This window comes from Pezoporus occidentalis, unplaced genomic scaffold, assembly GCF_034315485.1.
Source record: "Pezoporus occidentalis ecotype Australia unplaced genomic scaffold, CSIRO_AGI_Poc_V1 ctg18, whole genome shotgun sequence".
Taxonomy (NCBI): Eukaryota; Metazoa; Chordata; class Aves; order Psittaciformes; family Psittacidae; genus Pezoporus; species Pezoporus occidentalis.
The window spans coordinates 5,478,396-5,502,744 of NW_026913640.1; the positions used below are offsets into that span (position 1 = coordinate 5,478,396).

The 24,349-nt window shown below is 36.8% G+C and overlaps 1 protein-coding gene across 6 annotated transcripts in view; it reads right to left on the reverse strand.

The window, feature by feature from the left end:
• The window catches only part of PAN3 (poly(A) specific ribonuclease subunit PAN3), an 81,615-nt gene that overhangs the window by 32,048 nt on the left and 25,218 nt on the right, over positions 1 to 24,349 (reverse strand). For 5 of the 6 annotated variants that reach the window (XM_062615114.1, XM_062615115.1, XM_062615113.1 and 2 more), the window contains 3 exons: positions 22,549 to 22,611; positions 14,830 to 14,991; positions 5,340 to 5,490 (listed from right to left, as the gene is read on the reverse strand). In XM_062615114.1, coding sequence (XP_062471098.1) covers positions 5,340 to 5,490; positions 14,830 to 14,991; positions 22,549 to 22,611 — 376 coding nt within the window. The remainder of the gene's footprint in view (positions 1 to 5,339; positions 5,491 to 14,829; positions 14,992 to 22,548; positions 22,612 to 24,349) is intronic. The other variant, XM_062615116.1, reaches the window with a different exon arrangement.

Here is a 24,349-nt window from a genome sequence, read left to right on the forward strand (position 1 = left end):
CACATGTGTGTGTATACACACCCATTACAGATAAGCAGTACAGTGAAATAATTACTTGCTGATTACTGTATTAATTAATGTGAATTATAATAGGCACTTCTGAAGGTTTTATTTCAAAGTACTTCCAGATGGTAACCAAATGTCCTAAAAATCTGTTTACAAATCAACTGAACCACCATGAAATGTTACACATTGTGACAGCACTGGTTTATGCTAGAAAATAAAGTAAGTTTCCATTAAGGTAAGAGTTGCCTTGAGCAACTGAGTAACACTTAAATATTTCAATACTTACTGTATAAATAGTTAAATCTTTAGCAAAGGACTAAAACATGATTGCATTCTTAATCCACTGGGGGAAAATAGCAATTTCAAAGGAAACAATGTACTACTATTAAAATTTGAAGGACGGATAATTATGGACAAAAAACTGCAGCAGCTCTACAATTTGTGCCTGTGATATTCAAGGGATTCTCCTCATCTAGGGAAAGCTATTGACATGTCTTTTTCACTCTACTGCAATAAAACATAGTATTAACCAAAGTCCTTGCAAACATGTAATCTCTACCCAGGCAGAAATAACTGGCTTCATCAAACTTCTGTTTCAATAAAATATTCAACCACAGGAACCAGGGAAAAAAAAAAGAACATAACAGCAGCCTTCATATATACTAATGAAAAATTAAGCAGTCTTCCCTACTTTCAGATAAAAACTAAATGGACATGACAGTATAGTGTAAATCCTACCTTAAAAATTAAAGTGGTAACTTACAACCTCACTAAAATGATAGTGACCTTCTAATGAAATTTCTCAAAAAAAAAAAAGGTAAATTTATCACTAGCAGTTCTTACAGATACAATTTCCACTATAAGATTTATATTAAAAAAAATCATGCCAAAGAATAGTTACAAATATAAATCTTCAATGTCTTTGCTTGAGTACCATAGCAAGACTGAAAGAAGACACAGTTAGGTGAATCCTTTCAAATGCCCTTCCAGCCTCAATTAGGTCTCATTTTGGTAGGACATTGAAAGTTCAATGAAAATCATCTAGTGGGCGTAACATACAGGCGTCTCATTTGCCAATACACAGAGCAAGTTCAAGATATGAAAGAAGCTTGACTACAGTTTGGTTTTATAATACTAGAACACTATACTATGAGTTACAGAAAATTTGCTGCTACTGCTGCAGTGGGTGCTGATATGCTGAAGCAGCAAATATTAAAGGCGACAGATTCTGCTGAGACACCTGCATTAAATTCTGCAGAGTCTAAATAAGTATTAATAATTAAATAGCAGTATCACAAGAAAACCTTTTAACACAGTGAAACTGATGTATAGCTAAGTACTTACAGAAGCAAACAACCAGATGGACAAACTCAAGCAGATCTTGACAACTTCATTAGTATTTCAATAAGTGAAACCCTTACTAATATTAATATTTAGCCACAACAAAACAGAATTAGAGGAAAATAAAAAAATGGCTGTATTAAAAGGTGAATGTATATTCCTACTGACTCATACTGAATAAAAAAAGACTGTACTAAACGTATGATGCCAACAATGTGGTGAATATGGAACAGGCCATTTTGAATAGCAATTTATATCAACACTTACTCACTTAAAGGCCAAAAATGGTGATTTAATAATCTGATTTTTACTTACACATATATCATGCCAGTGATTCTGACAGAACAACACTGAGCTCCCCCGCCTTTTTCTTCTCCACCCATCTGCAACTACATCCCTATACCTCTAAGGTTATAGCAATTAGATGTCAAAAATGAAGCATTTAACATTTTATCACATTAACATTCTGTATGTTAGAGATACTCTAGATTAATAGGTACATTTTGAGGAATGACAAATCAAAGTAAATAATAAAACCAGACTATTCCAAGAACTTAAAGGAACATCCTTTAATTAACTATTTATTTTTATTATAAGCTTTCTATCCAGTCATTAGTACTGTAGCTGTGTATTTCCAAGCTAATTAAATCTGCTTAACTCCCTAAGCTTTACAGTCATCAATTTTTCCTGCTTTATCTTACTGGGGGGAAAAAAGCCCTAATTTTCCAGTCTCTTTGCCTTCTTCCTTTCTTGTGCTATTCTGGAATGACTGTGGAACTTTCTCCATAGAATGATGCACCACTCTTGATAAGGGATGTCCAAACAAGCTCTTGAGGCATTAGGCCACTCAAACCACCTCAGCTGAAAGTGTTTCATTTCCAGCTTGGGTCATGCACTCCAACGACACTCTCATAGCCCATCATGAATGGAGACATGTGAAGTGGTCACAAGAAAATCACCTTCGTGCTCTGGGTTCCTAAGCCTGCAGGTTCATACTGGCACCAGAAATAGCACTTCTTACATTCTGCATAAGCTCAGAGTTTGTCTTGGACTAAACACAGAAGCAACAGCAATTTGCCGTCATTCACATTGATAACAAAGACATTACTCTTCAGCTGTAACTTAGCGTAAGCAAAGCCAAGACAAAGATTTTCTCTGCTGGGAGCTATACATCTGTTCTCTCTCAAGTTTAACATGACAATGTTGTCTGACCACCTCGATGACATTCATAATTTTTCATATGCTTTGTTGCACACTCTAAAACTGCAACACAGAACTGGGTAAAATAACCTTGTTAATAAGAGTATTATTTGAAGACTGTCAACAACTTAATGAATTTCCCATACAAATAATAGTATATGTTTGCCAGCAAGTGAATAGAAGGATCAAAAATAGTATTATGCAAGGGATCTTAAGGAAAGAAAGTTTGGAGACAAGACAGAGATTTGTTCAATGCTCTTCAACAGGAGAATCTTCCCAGCTATTTGTGTAAGTTGCATTTTATCTCATTATGCTTTTGTATTTTATTAAAGAGTACTGAGATGAAGAATGACTGTGTTGAGATTATGCTAGAAAGCACTTACCTAATAAATACACATAAAAGTACAGGTAACAATCTTCGATGCTACACGCTAATGGATGTGTCAGGTGTGGATACAAGTTATCTATTAAAGTAGGCTAGGTTTCAGGGGTCATTTTGTCCAGTACTTCTGCAGTACCACTGATAAAACAGGCAAAACATTTTCTGGGGACAACCAATTTTGTGAACGGTTACCTTGAAATACTAGATGCCAAAAGTAGTTTTGATTTACACCTACCTTAACAGAAATCATACAAATTAGATATATTAAATTTTTCCATCTGCAAGAGGAAAATCAAAGGATTGTTCTCATTATTTACCTACTTCGTTATGGGTGAATTAAACTACGGAAATTTGAACAAATTATATTTCCTTATTTCTTATGAGACATTAATTTCCTCCAGTATCCTATAAATTACTGTAATCAATCTTAATCTCATGCAAATGCTTAAATCTTACATGTTTCCTGAAATGTGTACACTCTCTACTGGAAAGCACACACCATTCAATCAGAATAAAACTTAACTTTATTTAAAGGAAAAACTCCTACAAACTCTTTGTATGGGTTTCATTTGAATTTGTTTTCACTTAAAGCTAACATCAATTTTTAATGAAAATATCAGAACAGATTCAAATCTTCTTTTATTCTGTCAACCAGTATGACCTAAATGGTGTAGTTATGCCACATTTAAATACCGCTTTCTTATTTAAGAGCCTAATCTTCTAGAAAGAGCACCACCTAACTCATCTTGAGGTAACAGAAATTTTTTTGGATACATACTATCAACAGCTAAACCATTTAAATAGAAGCATCTGAGTATTATTTACACAGGACATTCAGTTCAGAGAATACTGCGCTCACTGTGGAGAAAGAAGCTTCTAGAGAAAGTCAGAGCACCCAGCCCAGCTCCCTACTCTGAACTATATTTTCTTTTTAATTATACAGGAAGAGCAGGGAAACAAGCCAACTTTGCCTAAAGTTAGCTCTTGTGAATACTCCCACATCCCTCTCATCCATAAAACAAACAACAGTATTTGAACCTAGACAGTTTTCAGCATTGGCAACTATATTTCTAGGAGCTCAAATCGTTGTGCTAACTTCTTTCATCAGTGTTACTTATCCTTTCAAGTGTTACTTACAGATAGTAAAGAAATTGGACTGTGAAGGATCCCTCTGAGACCCCACTGGATACTTTCCAAAAGTAGATCATTTTACTGTATTCTATTTAATCCTTTATACACTTTTCAATCCAGGTGACAAGGCTGAGAGGCATATAAACACAACAGTTTTCCAATAAGACTGTACAGCACAATATAGTATCAAGACACAGCACTGCAACATGTTCATTTGGTCAGCAGAAGCATCAAATTGCTTTCCTAGCCTGGTGCGACAGTTGTAACATGCAAGCTAAGTCCTGATTTCACACTGACAGAGATTTATCCCCAGCATAAGGGAAGACTGAAGTTCTGTTAAATAGATGGTAATTGCCAATACTGGTTTAAAAAACAGTACTTGGAATACTTGCCCCTCTGCCTTTTGGCAGCCTCCTAATGCATCTTGTGAGTAGCAAGAAACTGACAAAGGTTTATGTACATGCAGAAGCTTGCTAAAGGATCTGCAACGTGTAATATCCAGATGTGCTGATGGTTATATCTTAGAACAATTTATTTAAATTAAAAAAATAAGAATAATTAGAATTAAGCTAACTTGTTAAGAACAGAAGTCCAAAAGATGCATTAAGAGCTTGAACTTTTTAAGTGTAAAAAATAATTAAAAAATTCTTGATACGTTCTATGCCTGCACAGACCACATTTTGGTAATCGTTGTGAACATGGGAAATAATCATAAATAGGTCTTAAAAGTGAGTTTACATATGACAGATACAACAATTAACACTACTTCGCATGGCCAATTATTTTAGAATAAGTTTATTTTCTACTTTTTATTTTTCATCAAGATTTTATTGACAATCATTACTTCCAGAATGTTCTCTAGAAACAAAAGTGCATGTTCGTGTGCGGTAAACAGAACACATTCATTCTAAACTGCAGTGAATATCTAGACTACTAATTCAAAGCAACTTCAGGTACTGTTCTGACAAGGACTGCACAGAGCACAGTATGTGGTAATTCAGCATCTCTTCTCCCAAAAAAGGGCAGAGCAAGTTAAACTGAGTTAATTTCAGTACTGCTGTGGCTGAACAGATTTCACAGCCTGCAGCGTGATTTCCACACTACTAGAAGATAAACCCCAAGTTCCTACATGTCTATATGCTTGAAGGCAAACTTAAAATTAGGAGCCAAAGTAGGAGGTGGCTACGTTTATACACGATAAACCTGATAACTATCTATATGAGGTTACATTTGACATTGAAAGAAGTAACTGCACTGCAAATCATTACTCTCAACTTACCTGGTGCTAGCCCAGCAGTGGCAGGACTTCCCATGGAGGGGTGAGAGAACAAGGCTTGAGAGAAGGCAGACATACTTGACTGGGATACATTACTCAGCCTGGAGGTTGATCCTACTTTAGGAACAAACTCACTTGCAGAAGGATTTGGTGTCTGTTTAAAAACAAATGTAAATTAAATGTTTATTAAGAGATGGGCAGTGCCTATTTGGTAGAAAATACTTTCTAGGTAAGCCTACTAAGTGCAGGGGATATTTTTAACTTACAGACAGCATGCTGAGAAGAACAGGCAATACCGGAAGCTGGTCAGCACTAACAAATGTAAATGTGTTTTAACTTATGTCTGAAGTAGCATTAGCAAGCTTTCCACATGAACAGCTGATGTTTGAGTTCATACTAATACTTTGCAAAAGGCTTTCTATAAGCATTATGTTACAAAATTGGAGAGCAGACTTCCCAGTGAAAGCCTTGCCATTGCCACACAGGCTTCCTACATGATCAAGAGATTTCATCTCAACCTAAGGAACAGTTTCAAATTAAGGCAGTAGAACTATTCCAACTAAAGAAGTTATCCCTGCCTGTCTTTCAAATAGTCCTATATGTACCTTTTTTTGTGAAGTTAACTTCTGTTTTAATTACCTATTACCTTTATGTAGCACCTTTAATAATAAGGTTTGATTTGGTACCACAGAAGCAAATAGCAGGAGAGTGACTGTCAAACGTTCATTGTTTATTAGTACATAAAATATATCACACAACCAGCTTTTAATTTCTATTAAAAACTGTGCAAAGTTTTGTAGAGTTTTTGGGTGGTAGTGTTTGTGGGTGAGTCTTTTGTTTGTTATAGAGTAAGGAGGGTTAGGAAAAGAAAATCCTAATTAGAGCTCAGAAGGCAAAAAGCTTATTATTGGATAGCAAATTATAAAAGGCATTACTGGAAGGAGAAAAGAAATTAAGCCAAGAAATAAAGCCAATTATTACATGACCACACTGAAAAGCTTGAAGATTATTAACTGTCAAAGTTAGGTTTATTAAGTACTCTTCAGAGTATCTCTCAAAAGTAGTCTAAGCAAGAGTTAAAATGAGATGATAGTAACAACTCCCAGTAGACAAAGATACTGTTAAGATAATCCATAATGTTCTTTTAAAGCAAATTATATTGGAGCAGTTTCGGTTTTGGCAGTTTTAAAATAACTAACAGATGTTATGTGTGGTCAAGTTACCAACATTGATTTTTACCCATCAGAGAAGCTAAGTTAGTGCAAAATTAGAAAAGAAGTGTAATTACAAAACACTGATTTAGACAGCGAAGAAAAGTATTTTATGGGGTTAATCTGTTTTCAGTATCTGAAGTATATGAATACTTCAGCCAAGTATCATAGTGGTAATTTATTTCAAAGCACTGGAAAAGAAAGAGGATTTTAAAAGCAGTAAAATAAAGAGGATGTTCAGGTTTAAAAGCAAATAGTAAGAATATCCCACCCTTAATCACACAATATATTTTAACCTCTAGCCACCTTATGACGTTACATATTGGTCATTCTATATGGGCATGTGTCTGAATATTCAAAGAACAGCTTTAACCAAATATGTAGACCCGTGAAATAGAACACTTAAATTTACAAGGGTAAAAAGTTCATAAGGGTTTTAAAACTCTTCAATCACATTTTATTAAAGAAAAACTGGAATGATGTATCTCCAGATGAAATCTGGCATGAAACCATTCAGCCAAACCCACACTGAAACTGGAGAAAATGACAAAGGTGGTAAAGAGCCAAGCAGAATTTGTTCAAATAGTGATAGAGCTGAAAAGTCATCACCAAACAAACAACTGGGACAGCAAGGGACAGAATTTGTAGCATCTTGTTAAAAACACATCATTTCAAAGAACTGCAAAAATCCACATTTTTCCACTGCTAAACCTAGCCATAACACATCCACAGCTCTACGGCACCTGAACTGTGTCAACCAGGTAACAAGAGAAGGACATGGAAAAAAATCTGAAGCATGTCAGTGGAAGAAAAGCTACCTTCTGGAAGGTAACCTCAGCCTCTCTTAGAGCCAACTGAGAGAGTTTCCAAAATCCCATCCATACCATTCTGACTAAACTCTTACTACTTTAACCAGCTGATTCAATCAATGCCTACAACAGAGGGCTGTTTTTTTTTTTATTTCTAAATGCATTCTGCAAGTTTTCATAGACCAGTTTTGGTCTCTAAAAGTTACTTATATATCCACCATCATTTTAAGATGAAGTTTCTTGAGAGCTCCACTTTAACTGGTAGGTGTTTCAGTTTATCCAAGAAAAGAGTCAAACCCAGGAACCTGCTAGAACAGTTTGGGTTTATGCTGTGGAATTACAAACAACAGTAGGGTCAAACCTGATGCAAATTCAGTGGTGTCACAGTACAGAATCAGAACCAAAACATGGTAAGACTGAGTTGTTTCTATGTAACTTTTATGAAAGCATTTTATATGAGTAAGCAGGTTTGATTTGAAGAGCTAGACCCTTTACTGTAATAGTCTGGTTTACTTCTCTGTGATATTACAAAACATAAAGCTGTAATCTAAGACTTCCCTCACTGGTTAAAAATAGCAACTTAACTTTTGGTTCCTATTTTCAAAAGACCTTTTCACATTCAAGCTGTTTTCTAAATGCAGAAAAAAAAAAAAAACAACAAAGCAAATCAAAACACTTGAGGCACCTACAGCCATCAGCCAGAATAAACTAATCACACTAGTACAAGAAAATTTATCAGTCTGTGGTCAAAACTAGTAAATATTTTATCAGAAAAATTGAAGCTCAAGCCCCAGGCCATGTTTAAATACATCTATGTGAAGTCGCAGCTCTTAAAATGTTTCCAAAAGCATACAAGTTTTCACTGGAAGTAAACCACTAATTTTGCACTGCATACACTTTGCTTCAAATGAAATAAACCAAATCCCAAACATTTTCATAGCATGTAGGCTAACATAAGTGACTAGATTAGATGAACTGAATGTTTAACCTTTTAATTTCTTCAAACTTTGTCAATAACCTAATTCTGCAATAATAAGCATACAAATATGCCCAAATTAGGAATCCACATTCTTAATTTTTTTGAATTATTGTTCTTGGTCTGGAAAAATACCCTACTTTCACTCTGGTAACTCATAATACAAAGTGTAAATTCTAGTGTTAGTTTTACACTTGGGTCAATGGTAAGCTTGAAGGGGACTATGCTTTCAAATCCTACAGGGCATTTTTACAGGCTTTCTGTTAGAATCCTACCAAACTTCCCAAAATGAAGTTGAGTACAAAAAAATTAAATTTTGATAAGAATGACAATAATCTACATCAAATTAGTTCTGTAAATTGTTTAAATTTCCCACAAGCACAGATTAAAACAAATTTCACTTAATTACTCATCCCAAAGTATCTTATTCATGCTTGATCAGGCTTAAGAATTTTGAGTCGACTGGGCTCAGTAAAAAATGTAGATAAAATAGTTATTGAAGACTTTGATTAAACCTTGGGAGTAATTAAAAGAATGGGGATGCAAGAAGTGCTTAGAGGACATGTAATGAATTATTCAATACTGTGATGTTAAAAACAAAGGCTGTGAATGCACTTTCAAGAATCCAAATAGGAAACACAAAGCACACTAGCACTGTCTGCACTCTGCAACAAACTAAAGACTGAATTTTCAGTTCCAAATGCAAGTGTTCTATAGAAAGACACACAAGATTACTTCAAAACACTAATATGTTTTCAAACAGCATTAAACAGAAAGAAGTACAGCTGTGTCAGCTATGTTAGATTTTTCTAGCAACCCACCTAAAGTAACTTCCAACTCATACATTTACTAAAATTACTACCATTCTCTTTTTCCTCTCACCCAGGTCAGTTTCAATCTCCCCCTGCTTCTTCCAGTAAATACAGAGTAATACTGTCAGACAATAGCAGGGAAGCAAACTCCCTGTGTATTACCTGAATTAATACCTGCATCATGCATTCTCAGACCGATTCCACGTAGAAATTACACCAAAATGCCCTATTTTCAGATTCTTTGTGCTTTGTCAAAGAGTTGAGAAGCCTCCTTCCACTGAGCTTTGCAGAGAAACTTCCAAAGAGAGACCACAAAACTGAGTCCATCCAGCTCCACATAAAAAAGCAATTTCTATACTTCTGCACAACAGAGAGTGCAAAATATTATAAAATACAGATACTGTCTAAATGAAGTTGGAATTTAGTCTTGATGACATTAGTAAGGATGGAACCACAAGAGATTTAAAACATAGGGGAAGGACTATAAAAACTCATTTGTGCTACCATTCAGCACAGAGTTTGTCTGGTGGCTTTTATTCTTTTTAAGGTATAATAGGAAATACAGTGTGGAGGGGAAGAAACAAAATATTTTGTGGGCAATGCCAAAAAACACTTCAAGGGTCCCTCAAGGAAAGTGCAGATGAAAGTAAAGAGGAAGCTAAGATCTTATCTGAAGACCATCACTGGAGGACTACACAGCAGCACACAGCATTACTGTACGTTGAGGAATTATGCATCTCAACAGATTTTTGTAATCCAGAAGTAAAATGAAAATTCCTGTTTCATCAACTATCAATTTCAACATGCATGATTTGTCTTCATGCTCCTCAGCGATAAACCTCCTACAGCCACACTGCTGCATTCATTCATAACTGAATCTTCGAAGTTTCATGTATACTGTAACACAGGGATGCATAACTTAGGGAGCCTTTGGAAGGTCCCAAAAAGAGTAGGGAGCAGGGATCCAACAGGAGTACTAGAAGCCACCTTCTCTCTCATTTCACATTCGGCATCTCACAACACAGCACAGAGCTGTACAGCAGCAGCAGAGCCACCACCTCTGTTTCAGTGGCTTTAACACCACTTTGTTAGACTGGTTCTGGTCCCATATTCAACCAAAGCCAGCTACTTAAAGCAAAAAGTAGGCCAATTTTATTTTGGAAGATGTGCTAATGTACTTACCATGCTAAAAACTGGATACAAGCCTTTTAGTTCTTCTCTTTTTATGTTCTCCTTCAACTCCAAATTTATGCTGATCTGTTCTGACATCCTGAATTGCATGATTGCATGGTTTCAGAAAAACACCACTGAAGTATACCCACGCTATAAAGCGGGGCAGTCCTCTACCAGTCTGTTTGGCATAGGTTTCTTTGGGTTTCTTTGCTGTTACAAATGTGCGGATGTGCCATATGAGAAGCTCAGTTCGTCTACAGAGCATCACTGTAATTCCTCTGTTTCCACGATTCCTTGTTTACTACAGCATCAGGAAAGACACATTCTGTGACGTCAGCAGCCCAGCAAACACCAGAGGTCACCAAGGGCTTCAAAACAAGTCTCTTTCCTCTCCACTACTAAATTTGTACAACATACTACCTTATCACAATTACCGTGACAAATCATTGCATGACCTGTATAATTAGCTCAAATAAATTTCAATTCGCCAACATTATCAGCCATATTGCTTTACTACTCTTGCAGAAGAGTTAAGACAATTTCATGAAAACTGAAAAACTAAAGTTTCAGAAGTCCATGTTTTTGATGCTAAGTATTTGAAAAATTCATTGCCGTAGGGGGTTTTTGTATTCAAGAAACAAACATGGTGCTTAGGAACTGATCTGTATGACTGAAGGCTGATCTATACCTACTATTTTAAAGAGAATTACCATTTTCTATTATGATATATCATGTGGCAGTGTAGTAGCTCAGGACACTTCCTAATATAAGGTAGGTCATCTCACTATAGAAGGCCTTTTTTCTTTTTCCTTTTTAATGCACAATACAAGAATACAATTCACTATGGATTTCACTTTTAATCAGACGAGTCTAACACAGTATTTAAGAAGAATATTTGGGTTATAAATTTATAGCCATGCATGAGAAACATTCATACTATTTTAAAATACATGTTCTTGTGAGACCTCACTTGGAGTATTGTGTACAGTTCTGGTGTTCTCAACATAAAAAAGACATGGCCAAGAAGGCATCCTACGGTGCTTTAGAAAGGGTGTGGTTAGTAGGTCAAGAGAGGTTCTCCTCCCCCTCTACTCTGCCTTGGTGAGGCCGCAAATGGAATATTGTGTCCAGTTCTGGGCCCCTCAGTTCAAGAAGGACAGGGACCTGCTGGAGAGAGTCCAGCGCAGGGCTACAAAGATGATTAAGGGAGTGGAGCATCTCCCTTATGAGGAGAGGCTGAGGGAGCTGGGTCTCTTTAGCGTGGAGAGGAGGAGACTGAGGGGTGACCTCATCAGTGTTTACAAATATGTAAAGGGTGAGTGTCAGGATGATGGAGCCAGGTTTTTTTCAGTGATGTCCAGTGATAGGACAAGGGGCAATGGGTGTAAACTGGAGCACAGGAGGTTCCATGTGAACATCAGGAAAAATTTCTTTACTGTGAGAGTGACAGAGCACTGGAACAGGTTGCCCAGGAGGGTTGTGGAGTCTCCTATGTTGGAGATACTCAAGGTCTGCCTGGACAAGTTCCTGTGTGATGTACTCTAGGTTACCCTGCTCTTGCAGGGGGGTTGGACTAGATGGTCTTTTGAGGTCCCTTCCAACCCTTGGGATGCTGTGATGGAACTGTTGGAACAAGTCCAGAGGAGGGCCACGAGGATGACCAGGGGACTGGAGCACCTCCCATATGAAGATAGGCTGAGAAAGTTGGGGCTGTTCAGCCTGGAGAAGAGAAGGCTGCGTGGAGACCTCACAGCAGCCTTTCAGTATCTGGAGGGGGCCTACAAGGATGTTGGAGAGGGACCCTTCACTAGGGACTGTAGTGGTAACAGGTAAGGGGTAACGGGTTAAAACTTAAACAGGGGAAGTTTAGATTGGATATAAGGAAGAAGTTCTTTACTGTGAGGGTAGTGAGGCACTGGAATGGGCTGCCCATGGAAGTTGCAAATGCTCCATCCCTGGCGGTGTTCAAGGACAGGTTGGACAGAGCCTTGGGTGACATGGTTTAGTGTAAGGAGTCCCTGCCTGTGGCAGGGGGGTCGGAAGTAGCTGATCTTAAGGTCCTTTCCAACCCTAACTATTCTATGTTGTAAACTACCTTCCTTTTTTTAAGCAGACACTTTCTGGACAAGGATCTCTAAACATCACACCCTGAAATAGTGTATTCCCACATCTTAAATCACACATTTGGAAAAGTGGACATTTAAATAGACACAAAAGCTTCAACACTTCCACAGCACTGCAAGTTCTCAGCAACTGAGATGCAATTCTGCTTTCTCATCTTCAAACACAAATGAAAAACATGTCCTCAAACAGATGTGCCTCCATTATAATTCAACCTTATTTACTTAGCACTCACCAGCAGCCAAAATATAGCTTGTGTAACCTATACACCTGCAAAATTCTCTAAGCAGCCTGTATTTCAAATTACTAAAGAGAAATGCTATCTGTGGATTACATACATAATTAAGTGGACAAAACAACAAACTGAAATCTCAGCATGACACTACCCATTTTTACATAGTTTCAAATTTCTTCAGCCATTTTCTGTGCATTTGTAATTAAAATCTCCAATTTTTAACAGTCCAAGTTTTGTTTTAATGGTAATTTAGAAAATGTTCACACTACAACATAAAGATTCACAATGATCACCTCAAGATAAAATTTGGGTTCTCATCTAGGTAGGCCTTTATATACCCCCATAATCTTATCTGCAGCCTGGTTTTATACCTGTCCCCATTCAGACTCCACAGTTTCTCTGTAATCTCTCCTATTTCTTCTCCAATTATATTTCCTGTGGGTGGAACATCCTCCTATTGTTACTTCTACCACATAAGCATATCCATGCTTTTATGAAGTCCCACATCACCATGGGAAGAGACATAATTGCATTACATAATACAAAGTCTTATGCTGCACATAGTTTAAATCAATTATGCAGCTGTGATCCTGTCACAATAAAGGAACTTGGAATTGCACCCTTCAAAAGCCATATGCTCTGCAGCCAGTACCAGACTACTGTCACTAGTCTCAGAAAACTAGGGGACCTTGAGCTTCCTTTTGCCACACTTTCAACACAGCTTTGGAGGGCATAGGTACCAAGACAATTGCTCCTAGACAGGAGTTCCACATCTCATACTATTGGCTCTTCAGCCTCCATAAACACTTTTTCTGCTGTTTTAAGTGAATTCAACCAAAGAGAAACCTTGCTCCAACACTGAACAGCTGAGAAAACAGTGGAGGACAGAAGTACAAAGGGGGCTTTTCCTGCCTTTTAACGTCCACCTGAAATCTCAAAGACCAATTTTCTGATTCTCTCTTCTCCAAGCAACTGTCTGTTTAATTACAGCTTATACTCCCATTAGATACACAGTAAATTCAACCTGTCAACCTTCTCTCCCTTAAGAAAAGTAGTGATTCACAGGCACCAACCAATCCTCTGCAATCTTACCTCATCCTTCTAGCAATGTTTCATTTATGCTTCCTCTTTTCTCCATCATTGGCTGCGCTGCTTCCCCAGCAGCAAAAGGGCCAAGATAGATGTAAGTCCAAATGTCCCCACACAACGTAGCACCAGTCTACCTGCTTCCCACTGCCTGTGACTCCCAACTTCAGTAACATGGATGTCCAAACATCAGCACTGCAAAACTAGTATTTGTATGAAGGGCTCTCATACAAGCTTCATGTTGGCCCTTACAAGGCAAAAATTTAGCAAACTGAAAGAAACCGTTAAGATGTCACAAATTTAGTCTGCTGTCATTTACCCATTTCACACACCTAGAAAACATCAAAAATAACATAACCCTCATAGAAAGACTAAAATACTGATCTCCAAGGAATCAAAAGCATTACATACATGAAAAATAGTATTAGCAGCAGTGCTGCAGTTTCCACTACTATTACAATTTCCATCTAAACCCCATTTTAAGGGACATGGAGCAGATTCCTCCTAGACTCCCAAGGATAACCTGCTACTCCTATACAGAGCTGCTCAAATCCAGCTGCACTTCTCCCCTCTTAAGCAGATGAAGAAAATTCAGGAATAAAGTAACAATAAAGTTTAACAAACAAGTTGAGAAACTTAAGCTATCCTAACATCAAAGTTAAATATTTATATTTTCTGATCATGGTGGTTACATCTTTAAATTCTGTACTGAGGGAATTTATTTGTATTAAGTGTCAATCATTTTAACAAAGATCACTGATTTTTCCAATAGGAAGCTTTGTCATACAAAAATTAAAAGGTTACGTTTGTTTGGGGTTAGAATACATTTAATGATTAGTTTTGCTTCTCCTCTACAGGTTATAGCATACCTAAGCAAAGTATATAGCACAGCAATAGGTGAATACAAAACATCTGAGTGTCTCTCCTGGAGGGCCACTATGCCTTCGCTGTTAAAGAAATACTTGTTCTGATCTCAACCTGTATTTGGAGTAACTGCTTCTAACATTTTCCAAAATTTAAAATAAAGCATCCAAACTACTGAAAAAGTGACTAGTAAAAAATAATTTTACCTGTAAATTGTTTTCTGTGACTCTGTTCCACCAAACCATATTGATGGGTACTCCTGTTTTACACCTGTCAGCCAGACAGCCGATAGGGTTCTTTGATTTTCTTGCTTTTGATCCCACCGGAACTATCCTCTCATCCAGCATCCCCAGTCGATACTTCCTGGGCTACGAAAAAGAAGCAGAGAAACCAGGCCACTCCTAACAACCCTCAACTAAAGCTACACTAAACCAGATATTACACTGTGATATGATTTCTGGATTGGTGGAATAGGAAACAATTTGCAAGTAAAATTTATCTGAGACTGTTTCCTTTCAATCCTGACTATTTGGTTATAATAAACAAGACTACAAAGAAAAAAAAACTTCAGGGACTACTGATTATTCATATGCAAAACTGTCCATCACAAGTCAGCCACTGAAATGAGTATAAATTGGGCAATTCTGTAAAAATTAGGAATCATTTAAAAAACATACCATATTTCTCCAATAGATACCTTCAATCACATCATAAAAATGAGCATTTCCCTTCAGATTTCTATCAACAAGATATTAACATTGGCTTTTGTATGCTTCTTTTCAAATTCAAATTTGTCAAGACTCATCTCCTGAAGACCTGCTTTTAAAAATCAGGTAGAACCAAGCAGCAGAACTCAATGAATAAAAAAAGGCCCAAACACTTCTGCTCAAGTTAATATTCAAAACACTGATTTCAGCCACCACCTTAAGTGAAAACAGACAAGAATTACCATGATAAATGCATTGGAAACTGACTTAAAACTGAGAAAATAAAATGTGCTTGAGGAAGTGAACTTGCCAGAGGTACTTGTACCTCAATAGCAGTGACATTTCTATTACATTGGCAGTGATCTCTACAAATGAAACTATTTATCAATTATGAACACTGTAAAAGCATACTGTGGAAAAAAAAAAAACTGTTAAGACTTTCAAACAGGTAAAATATGGAAGTTCTCCAGATTTCTCTGTGTTTTCAAACATATATATATATACCTACCTAAATAGTAAATAACACCAAAAGAAATATTCCAGCATCTACACATATTTAGACCAGGACCTTTTATACCAATTATAGCAACAACTAATTTGCAGGCGTTGGTCTGTTTGTCATTTGCTGTGGGTTTTTTTTTGGTTTATCAATGTGAAAACGCAACTACCATCACCTGGATGTAGACTAGTTTAAGTAATCAAAGCTTAACTTACCTTTATTCCAATACCTACTTCATCTGGCACCTTAGAAATCTTAGTAACATGTACCTTGACATGAATTTAAAAATTGTCTCTCAGGAAACAAGGTGAGAATATAACTGGGAAATTCCTCACTCACACAAACAATTTGTAAAATGCAGGACAAAACTACCATAAAATGGTTGCAAAACCCAAACCTAAACAGATTCCCTCCTCTACTTCCCTACAACACTTAGGCTGAAAGCTTTGGAAAGAATTAGAAGTGAATAGAATCACTAGTACTTTATTTGCCTAAAACCCAACCAAGCAAATAAAAAAGCAAGACCCCAAGGATACCAACATTGACTATGAGCTACAAAGGCAATTAACTCAATGAAGATGAAGTTAACCAACTTTAATTACAATAAGCAAAACAATTTTGCCATACCATTTAGAAATTTGGTAAACTCTGTGATGCGTAGCACAAAGTCCTCCAGTAGTTTGAATGCAAGCCTGATCATGGTAAATCTAAGCACTACTTATTGGAGAGACTTATTGGGAGAATCACAACTACCATCACAATGGCAAATTACCTTCTTTATAATTCAGAAGGACTACTAATATCATAAAACTGTACGGTCTGAGAAGCCAGACAGACAAATATGGACTTTAGGCAGGATTTGAATGAGGTATTTCCTTAGCCTGGCTATTAGAAGCAACAACATAATGAAGAGAAAGTTTCTCTGGCAGCCTCCTCATCTCTGCCTGTTCTCTAAGTGCAGGAGCAGAGTCTGCCTCAGACTACCAGACTACAGCCAGTGTCCAAACACATTCCTATTCATAAAGGTTTCTTTTAATCTTCTGTCCTGGGTTCAGCAGTAGCAGTCATTTTTGGTAGCTGGTGCAGTGCAGTGTTTTGACTTTCGGCTTGGGAACAGAGCTGATAACAATGATGTTTTGGTTTGGCCAAGGACTTTGTGAGCCTCATGCTCTGCCAGGGAGGAGGGGAAGCTGGGAGGAAGCAGAGACAGAACACCTGACCCAAGCCAGCCAAAGAGGTATTCCATACCACAGCACATCATGCCCAGGATGTAACTGGGAGTTAGCCAGAAGGGCTGGTGTACTGCAGGGTTGGAGGAGGCATCGGTCAGAGCTCGGTCGGGCTGGGGGGGGGCGAGTTATCAGTTGGCTGGTGGTGAGATGTTGTATTCTCTTCCCTTATTTCCTTTATCATTATTATCATTGGTGGTAGCAGTAGTGATTTGTGTTATACCTTAGTTACTAAACTGTTCTCATCTCAACCTGTGGGAGTTGCATTCGTTTCAATTTTCCTCTCTGTCCCTCCGGGAGTAGGGGGAGGGCAAGAAGGGGGGGGAAGTGAGGGAACGAGCTGTCTGGCTGGGGTTTAAACCACGACATCTTCCATAATAAAAGATGATCTATAAATATTTTGAAAAGGAGGACCAAAACAAAAGAGGAACTGAGCCAATAGAGAGGGAAGCTATTTTGGTTCCAATGGGATTCAGATGCCAGGTAACAGAATGAAACTGTATTTTAGGTTTTACAAAGGACCATACTGGGGAGGCTGCCGAGGGCAATCAATGGTCAATTCTATGCCATAAAGCAACACAAAGACAATTTATGTACCAGCAGTTCTTGACCTACTGGTATGAAAAAATTAAATTATTACATGGGTAAGACTAAATTAATATTTTACTTTCATTACCTATTATAAAACATCACCAGTCCATTACTAGTCCAGGATTTCATTGTTCAAATGGGCATCAGAAGGTGGAATATACAATATTAACATTTGGAAATAAGTTTTAGTCTATTTAAATCAAAATAATTCTAAATTACACTTGTTCTCAATGTCCAATGGCATCCGATTCAGAAATCCAATCAAGTTTACAGGAGACCAGAAAACACAGGAAAGAGTGCCTGCCACTTTCAACAGAAAGATCAAATAGATTGAGCAGTCTGAGTAAGTTCATCAACTTTGCTACAAACCTTCCCTCTCAAAAAGCAGCAAATAAAGCAACAGAGATAGAACAGTGCATCCTGAAACAAGGAAAAACTTACCAAACACTGAACATTTCTGAAGTAATGTATCTACCTAAAACACAGAGGCGTGACAATCTGGACAAATAAACCCAAACTTCTTGGCATAGGGACAATTTCTCTTGGATGACTTCAAAAACTAGTGCATTTCTCCCTTCCCTAAGGTCTTTCTATGAGGTTAAAATACCCTGTTCAGCCATACAGATGAAGGGATATTCCAATATACTGAACTGGTTTTTATTATTATTTTTTGGGAGAATGGGAGTAGGTGGCTAAAGCATTTAAACACTTCATAATACTTCAGCAGGTATTTCTCAAACTCTGTTTCAAATCCCAATACAGTTACAAGTTACAAATGACTTGGAGTTCCAAATGATGTCCAAAGACATCACTATCATTTTTAAGTGGAAAAATAAGATTAAGCTACAATAATTAACATGAAATCTAAGAGAAAGAGAAAAACCTACAAACCCAAATTATTACAAAGCATTACTAGAGGAGGTCAGTTCCTTCAGGGCAAAGAAGTATGAAGCAGCAGTAATTACAGGCTGCAAATGTTTACATGTGGCAGGGAACAGCTAACTACCTTTAATTGCAAGCAACAGCTTGGCTCCCCAGGGTGAGAAGGGTAAGCATTTTCAACCATAGCTAATAATTATAACCCTTGCCCTGTAGAAACAAGCCTCTGCCAGCAGTTAATGGCAACAAGCTACTGGTTGGCATGACTAGAGGAAGGTGTTATATTAGGAAATTAAACCCCCAAAGTCTAAGAAACATTACACTTGAGCAAAAGAAACTCACTCTAAAACCAGAAGGATCCTTCCCACGTAGCATCTTCACATCAGAACACTACTACAGATGAGTAACTTAATTAGCCCACACCAGAAATATTCCTCAAGTCAGCTTAATTAATTGCTTCCCATTCATTCAATAAGAAGTTTGGGAACATGTTTAGCAAGTCTATTTCTCCCTACTATTTGCTGTAACAGCATCTTTGCCCCTAGTTCCTCCTGTTTTGTGGACAGTGGGCAAAGTTACCCTTCCTCCTTCTAGTTCAGGGTTGCCCTGGTGCAAGATGTTACAAGGCTATCCTACATGAATAACTCTAAACAACAAAAGGTTTATCTGAGCTATGGTAATGTTGTCTATGCACATATACTACTGAAGCAAACAGAAGTGATCTTAAGCCTTCCCCATCTAAGGCTAAATTAAGCAGCACTACCTTAAATTACCATAGCCAAAAGGTATCACAGTAGTGTTAGCTAGAGTTCATCTGTTGTACAGTGAGTTTTCTGTATCTGCGTGTACAAACAGATAAAAAATAAATATTACATTGTCAGACATAGGTAAAAGAGGACTAAAGACCTATGCAACTTTTACTCTGGTCTTACCTAAGCACACGAGTTCTCAAAAATGGTATATTTTCTAGCTGCTTTAAATAACTGTAACAGCATCTTCAACATTGTTTGCACAAGCTTAAAAAAAAAAAAATTCTTTCAGTCACTCTGAAAGACTCCATACACCTTGGCACAGAAAGAATCAAATAAAGCTTGTAAATACAAGCAAAAAGCATCTTGCATATTAAAGTTACATTTGTAGTTAACTGCCCCATCTTGTAACCTGGACCTGACAAAATCTATGTGTCTAACTGAAAAGTTATGCTTTAAAATGGGGACTAAGGGCAGCCTTTACAGTTTTAGATGTCTGTAGGTCATAACATACCCTGCTTAGCTACAAAGCCAAAGCAAGCAAAGATTTTTTTAAATACAATCCTAAGGTAATTGCTGTGCTAAGCAGTCATCTCATTCTGCTCTTTTTCCTTCACATACACAACAGGATTAGGCAACAAAAACATGACAACTCCTCATCAACATTCAAGTGTTGCACATTGCTGAAAGGAAGTGCTTTAATAATTTAATTTCTTACATAACACAATCATCACTAATCCATATGTAAAAGTGAAGTCAACATTTTCTCATGTCAAACTTAAAAATGAAATATATCATACTATGTAGTAATTACTAAAACAGCAAGAGCACAAAACAAGGGTTAATTCTAACAACCATTCCAAAGAAAAATGTAAAACAGATTAGATGACGTCATACTTAAAACACATTTCAGACCAACGAAAACGTAACACTACTTGCAAACATTTTTTTTCTCTAGATGCATAGTCTGTCTTCCTATATTCCTGGAACAACTTTTTCTTGCAACATTTTCAAGCTGCAGTGTTTTATTATTGCAGCAGGGGTGTATAATCCCAGAACGAAAATTTTGGGTTTGAAATATAAATTTAGCCCAGATACATTTTTAAAGTCTGTGCAGCCACAATTTTACAACTTTTTTTGTTGTAAACAACAAGTTTACAACACAGTGACATGACATGGCACTTGGTAATGATCCCTCAATACTCAGAACATGATTTACACTTCTGAGATTATATTCAGGAGGCTATGAAACATGAAACAACTATATTGATATATTTTCATTAAAGGTAAACATAGAAAGACCAAAGAGGGCACACATGGCTTTCCAATGACCACCACTGAACTATATCAGAGGTATCAAATGTGCCAAGATAGAGCTAGAGACAGTAAGCTGGAAAGAAATACAGCTTTCCAACAGGTAACAAAGTTAGATGGAGGACAGGACACTCAAAATAAACTAGCTATAGTTTAGGTCTTAAGAATTTAGTTTCTGCAGGACCTGAAGTTAGCTCTATTGTTTTAACATGAGATGGGAAACTCTCTTTGTACTCGTTAAAAAACTTCAATTTACACAGACTAGGCTTAAAGGCAGTCTTTTTGTTTCAAAATGAGTGTCTGCACATTACTGCTAATCAAAGCATATGAATTAAAGAAGTCTGCTGTCCAATCTCACTTAATTTAAATCTCCTTAGAGAGCATTAAAGAGCAGCACCCTTTTCTGCATGAATTTCAGTCAAAATAATCTATCCTATACATCCCACTCTAATCTAGAATCTTTTGGTTCTGGCTTTACTCACCTAAAACCAATGGATGAGGTCACAAAGGAAAAAACAACCAAACAAAAAAAAAAAACCAAAACCCACACACCAAAACAAATCAAAAAACCAAATAAACAACTAAAAAATGTCTTCAGAATACATACAAAAGTGCATTAAGATTTTACTGGAAGTTGCTCACTACAGCAGTTGGTTCACTTCTTGCAGCCTGTGGACCAACAGCAGTTCTCACCTTAATGGCCTTCCTCTAGGTGTGACTGAACAATTAAAAAAATGAAATGGAAATAAACCAATGTTAGGAACTTTTCAGAAGAGTTCAGTTTTTATGAGGATTGAAGGTATGAAAAAAAAAAACAAAGTAAAATGAAGAAGCTTTTCACTATCTTGGAAGGCTGACAAGTGATAAATAGGGAACCCTTTAGCCCGGATGGGTGGCAACAGTCTCAGAACAAATTTAAACAAAGGTTTCATCATATATTTTCTTTATAGTGCATTAAGCTGTCATTCCCTTGCAACAGATACCAATCAGCTGTGTTGCACATGTTTTTATGAACTTTTTACCAGAACCACCACAATGAATGCAAGGAGTTTTCCAGCCTGATCATTTCTGGGTTTAGAGAGAAGCATTTTTCAAGATAACGGCTAAAGCCAATTTAGGAAAAACACCCACTCTATTGCCACTCTATTTTTAAGAAGCATAACATGTATTTGAAGAAAAAATGAAGTAAGCATGACATCATTATTCTCAGGAAAGAGGGTTAGTCTATTACTAAACTCTAGCTTTTGTTCCATGCTTCACAAATCCTATTTTTGCATTGTAGATTAATACTTACCTGAAAATCTCTTATACGAAATTCACTTTAAGGTTGCTTGTCTTACTGCATGTGGAGTTACAACAACCGGACAGTAAATCCAGAAGGTTTTACAGTTGACAGAACCTCCACCAAGGCTCCATCTACAGAAATACTTAGCTCCTTTGATTTCATTTTAAGTATCCTATTAAAATGTCTTTAAATAGTAATCTTAGCTTTCCTGAAATCTAAAATTGAAATGCAGTTTAATAATTTCTAAACAGAGAACCTCATGAATGCTCACAAAAATTCAAGGACTATGTTTGCTTTTTAAAAAAAAAAAGTAGAATGTCTTTAAATATCAAAATTATTTTGATAATTAATTAAAAAGGATATTCAGAATTACAATCATCAAGTCTTACATTTAATATTTTATTGATATCAAATATTTACCTCCATATGGCTTGCCCATTGTTAAAAGGCCGCCAGGGTAACATGGTCAGCAATATTCAGAGACAATAAGGAGTACTAAACTTAACTTCCTAACTTAACCCAGCTACATATTACATGCTTTTACAAAAACTATTCCCAGTTTTACACAAATACACAGTTTTTACATAGTTGCAAATAACTTCATAGTTCTAAATATTTAAAATATCATAATTCTAATTTGCAAAGGAAAGTGATTACTCTTTATTCACTTACCAGGACTGTATTGTATCTGTCCTCCAAGTCAGTGATAAACGAAGGAAATGCTGGTTTTGCCAGCTAGTTCAGAAAAAAACAAAAACTCAGCCTCGGGCTCCTTACAAGAAAATAGAAAGTTTTCTTTTCAAATAGCAGATGTCCTAAACACCTACATTTGAGCTCATCACCAAGGCTCCCTTTAGAGTCAACATATAGAAGCACACACTTCTAGAACTTCTCTATCTTGTGTCACAGCAGGCATGAAGCACTAGCCTGACAGATCCCAACACTCAAGCCCTCCAGAAATCCCAGTTAATGGGGTGGAAGGAAATCACACGAGTTTTTAAATACCAGGCACTCAAGTATCTAGGGGTTTGAGGAAGTCAGTGCAACTTGAATACTGTACTCGAAAAATGCTAAAAATATTAAGAAACTACACCCACATCTGGTAGTAAAAGTCAGTTACAAAAGTGTGACTAATTTCTCATAACTTTGGACATGAATTTTTAACCATTTAAAGCAGTCACATCTAGTCTTTTCCATAATACTTCTCTTAATGTGAGCCAAATATTCCTTTAAGCTGATCAACTCTCTCTGCTGACTATAGAGGGAGCCTGGGTGCCTGGATTTTAGACAGGTCAAGTAAAATTAGATCATAGAATCACAGAATAGTTAGGGTTGGAAAGGACCTTAAGATCACCAAGTTCCAACCCCCCTGCCATGGGCAGGGACACCTCACACTAAACCGTATCACCCAACGCCTCGTCCAACCTGGTCTTGAACACTGCCAGGGATGGAGCATTCACAACCTCCCTGGGCAATGAAAACTTCCCCATTACTAGTATTATTTAAGAACCTTCTATACAAACATATATCACAAAAAAAGCAATCATAATAAACAATAAGTTGTTAACATGTGAAGCAAAACAAACTTCTTTCAATTAATGCCAGTTATGTTTGAAGTAGTAACTGGAAAAAATCCAAATCAATCTGTTTCACAGATAAATCTTCCTCTTTATACTATGTTAGCAGCAAGTGTCTTACTTTGCTGATTTTTTTCTTGGGGAAAAAGGGACCAAGTCAGAGAAGACTCTACATTAGTATTTGAGTTTTGAGTTATTTCAGTTTTACACTCAAACATTAAATGATTTATTTTCATTTTTACCTGTTTAATTAACTCTGAAGTAACTTTTAGAAGCAGTGGTCACTCTGGTAATACTTCTGTATGACAGTTTATTTTCTCTGGTGCACATGGTTTATATATCCAAGCACACACACACATGTACATACATATATGTTTGTATATATACACACATAGTTCTTGCAGACTGCTAAAAATGATTGTATGCTTATTTTCTTTCTTACTATCCCCAGTAAGTGGATAAACTACACATTTCTTTTTAACATCCAACTTCCAGTGCACTGTACTGGTCTTAAGGAAAAAGGCAATTCAGAGATCCCATATAGTTTGGCTACATCATATATTAGGAAATTAACATTCTACAACAGCATTTCATTTTAAGGAACATTAGTCTGATGGGTCAGCTATGGTAATTATCTTTAAGATCAATCTCAACCTGCAGGAATGACACAGAACTCCCAATTGCCAACACAGAAATGAAGCTCTATGAAAAGTCACAAGCATGCTAATGTAGCTTGCTTTCAAGACAATACATTATCAAGGAAAGCTCAGGATCATGTACCTAAAAAAGTAGTAAAACATGGAAGTCATAAGTGAAAGTAAAATTTGTTAACTGGTTGAGACAAGATAATGTCTTTTTGATAAGCCATAGTTCAAAAAAATTACAAAATTCTGGTG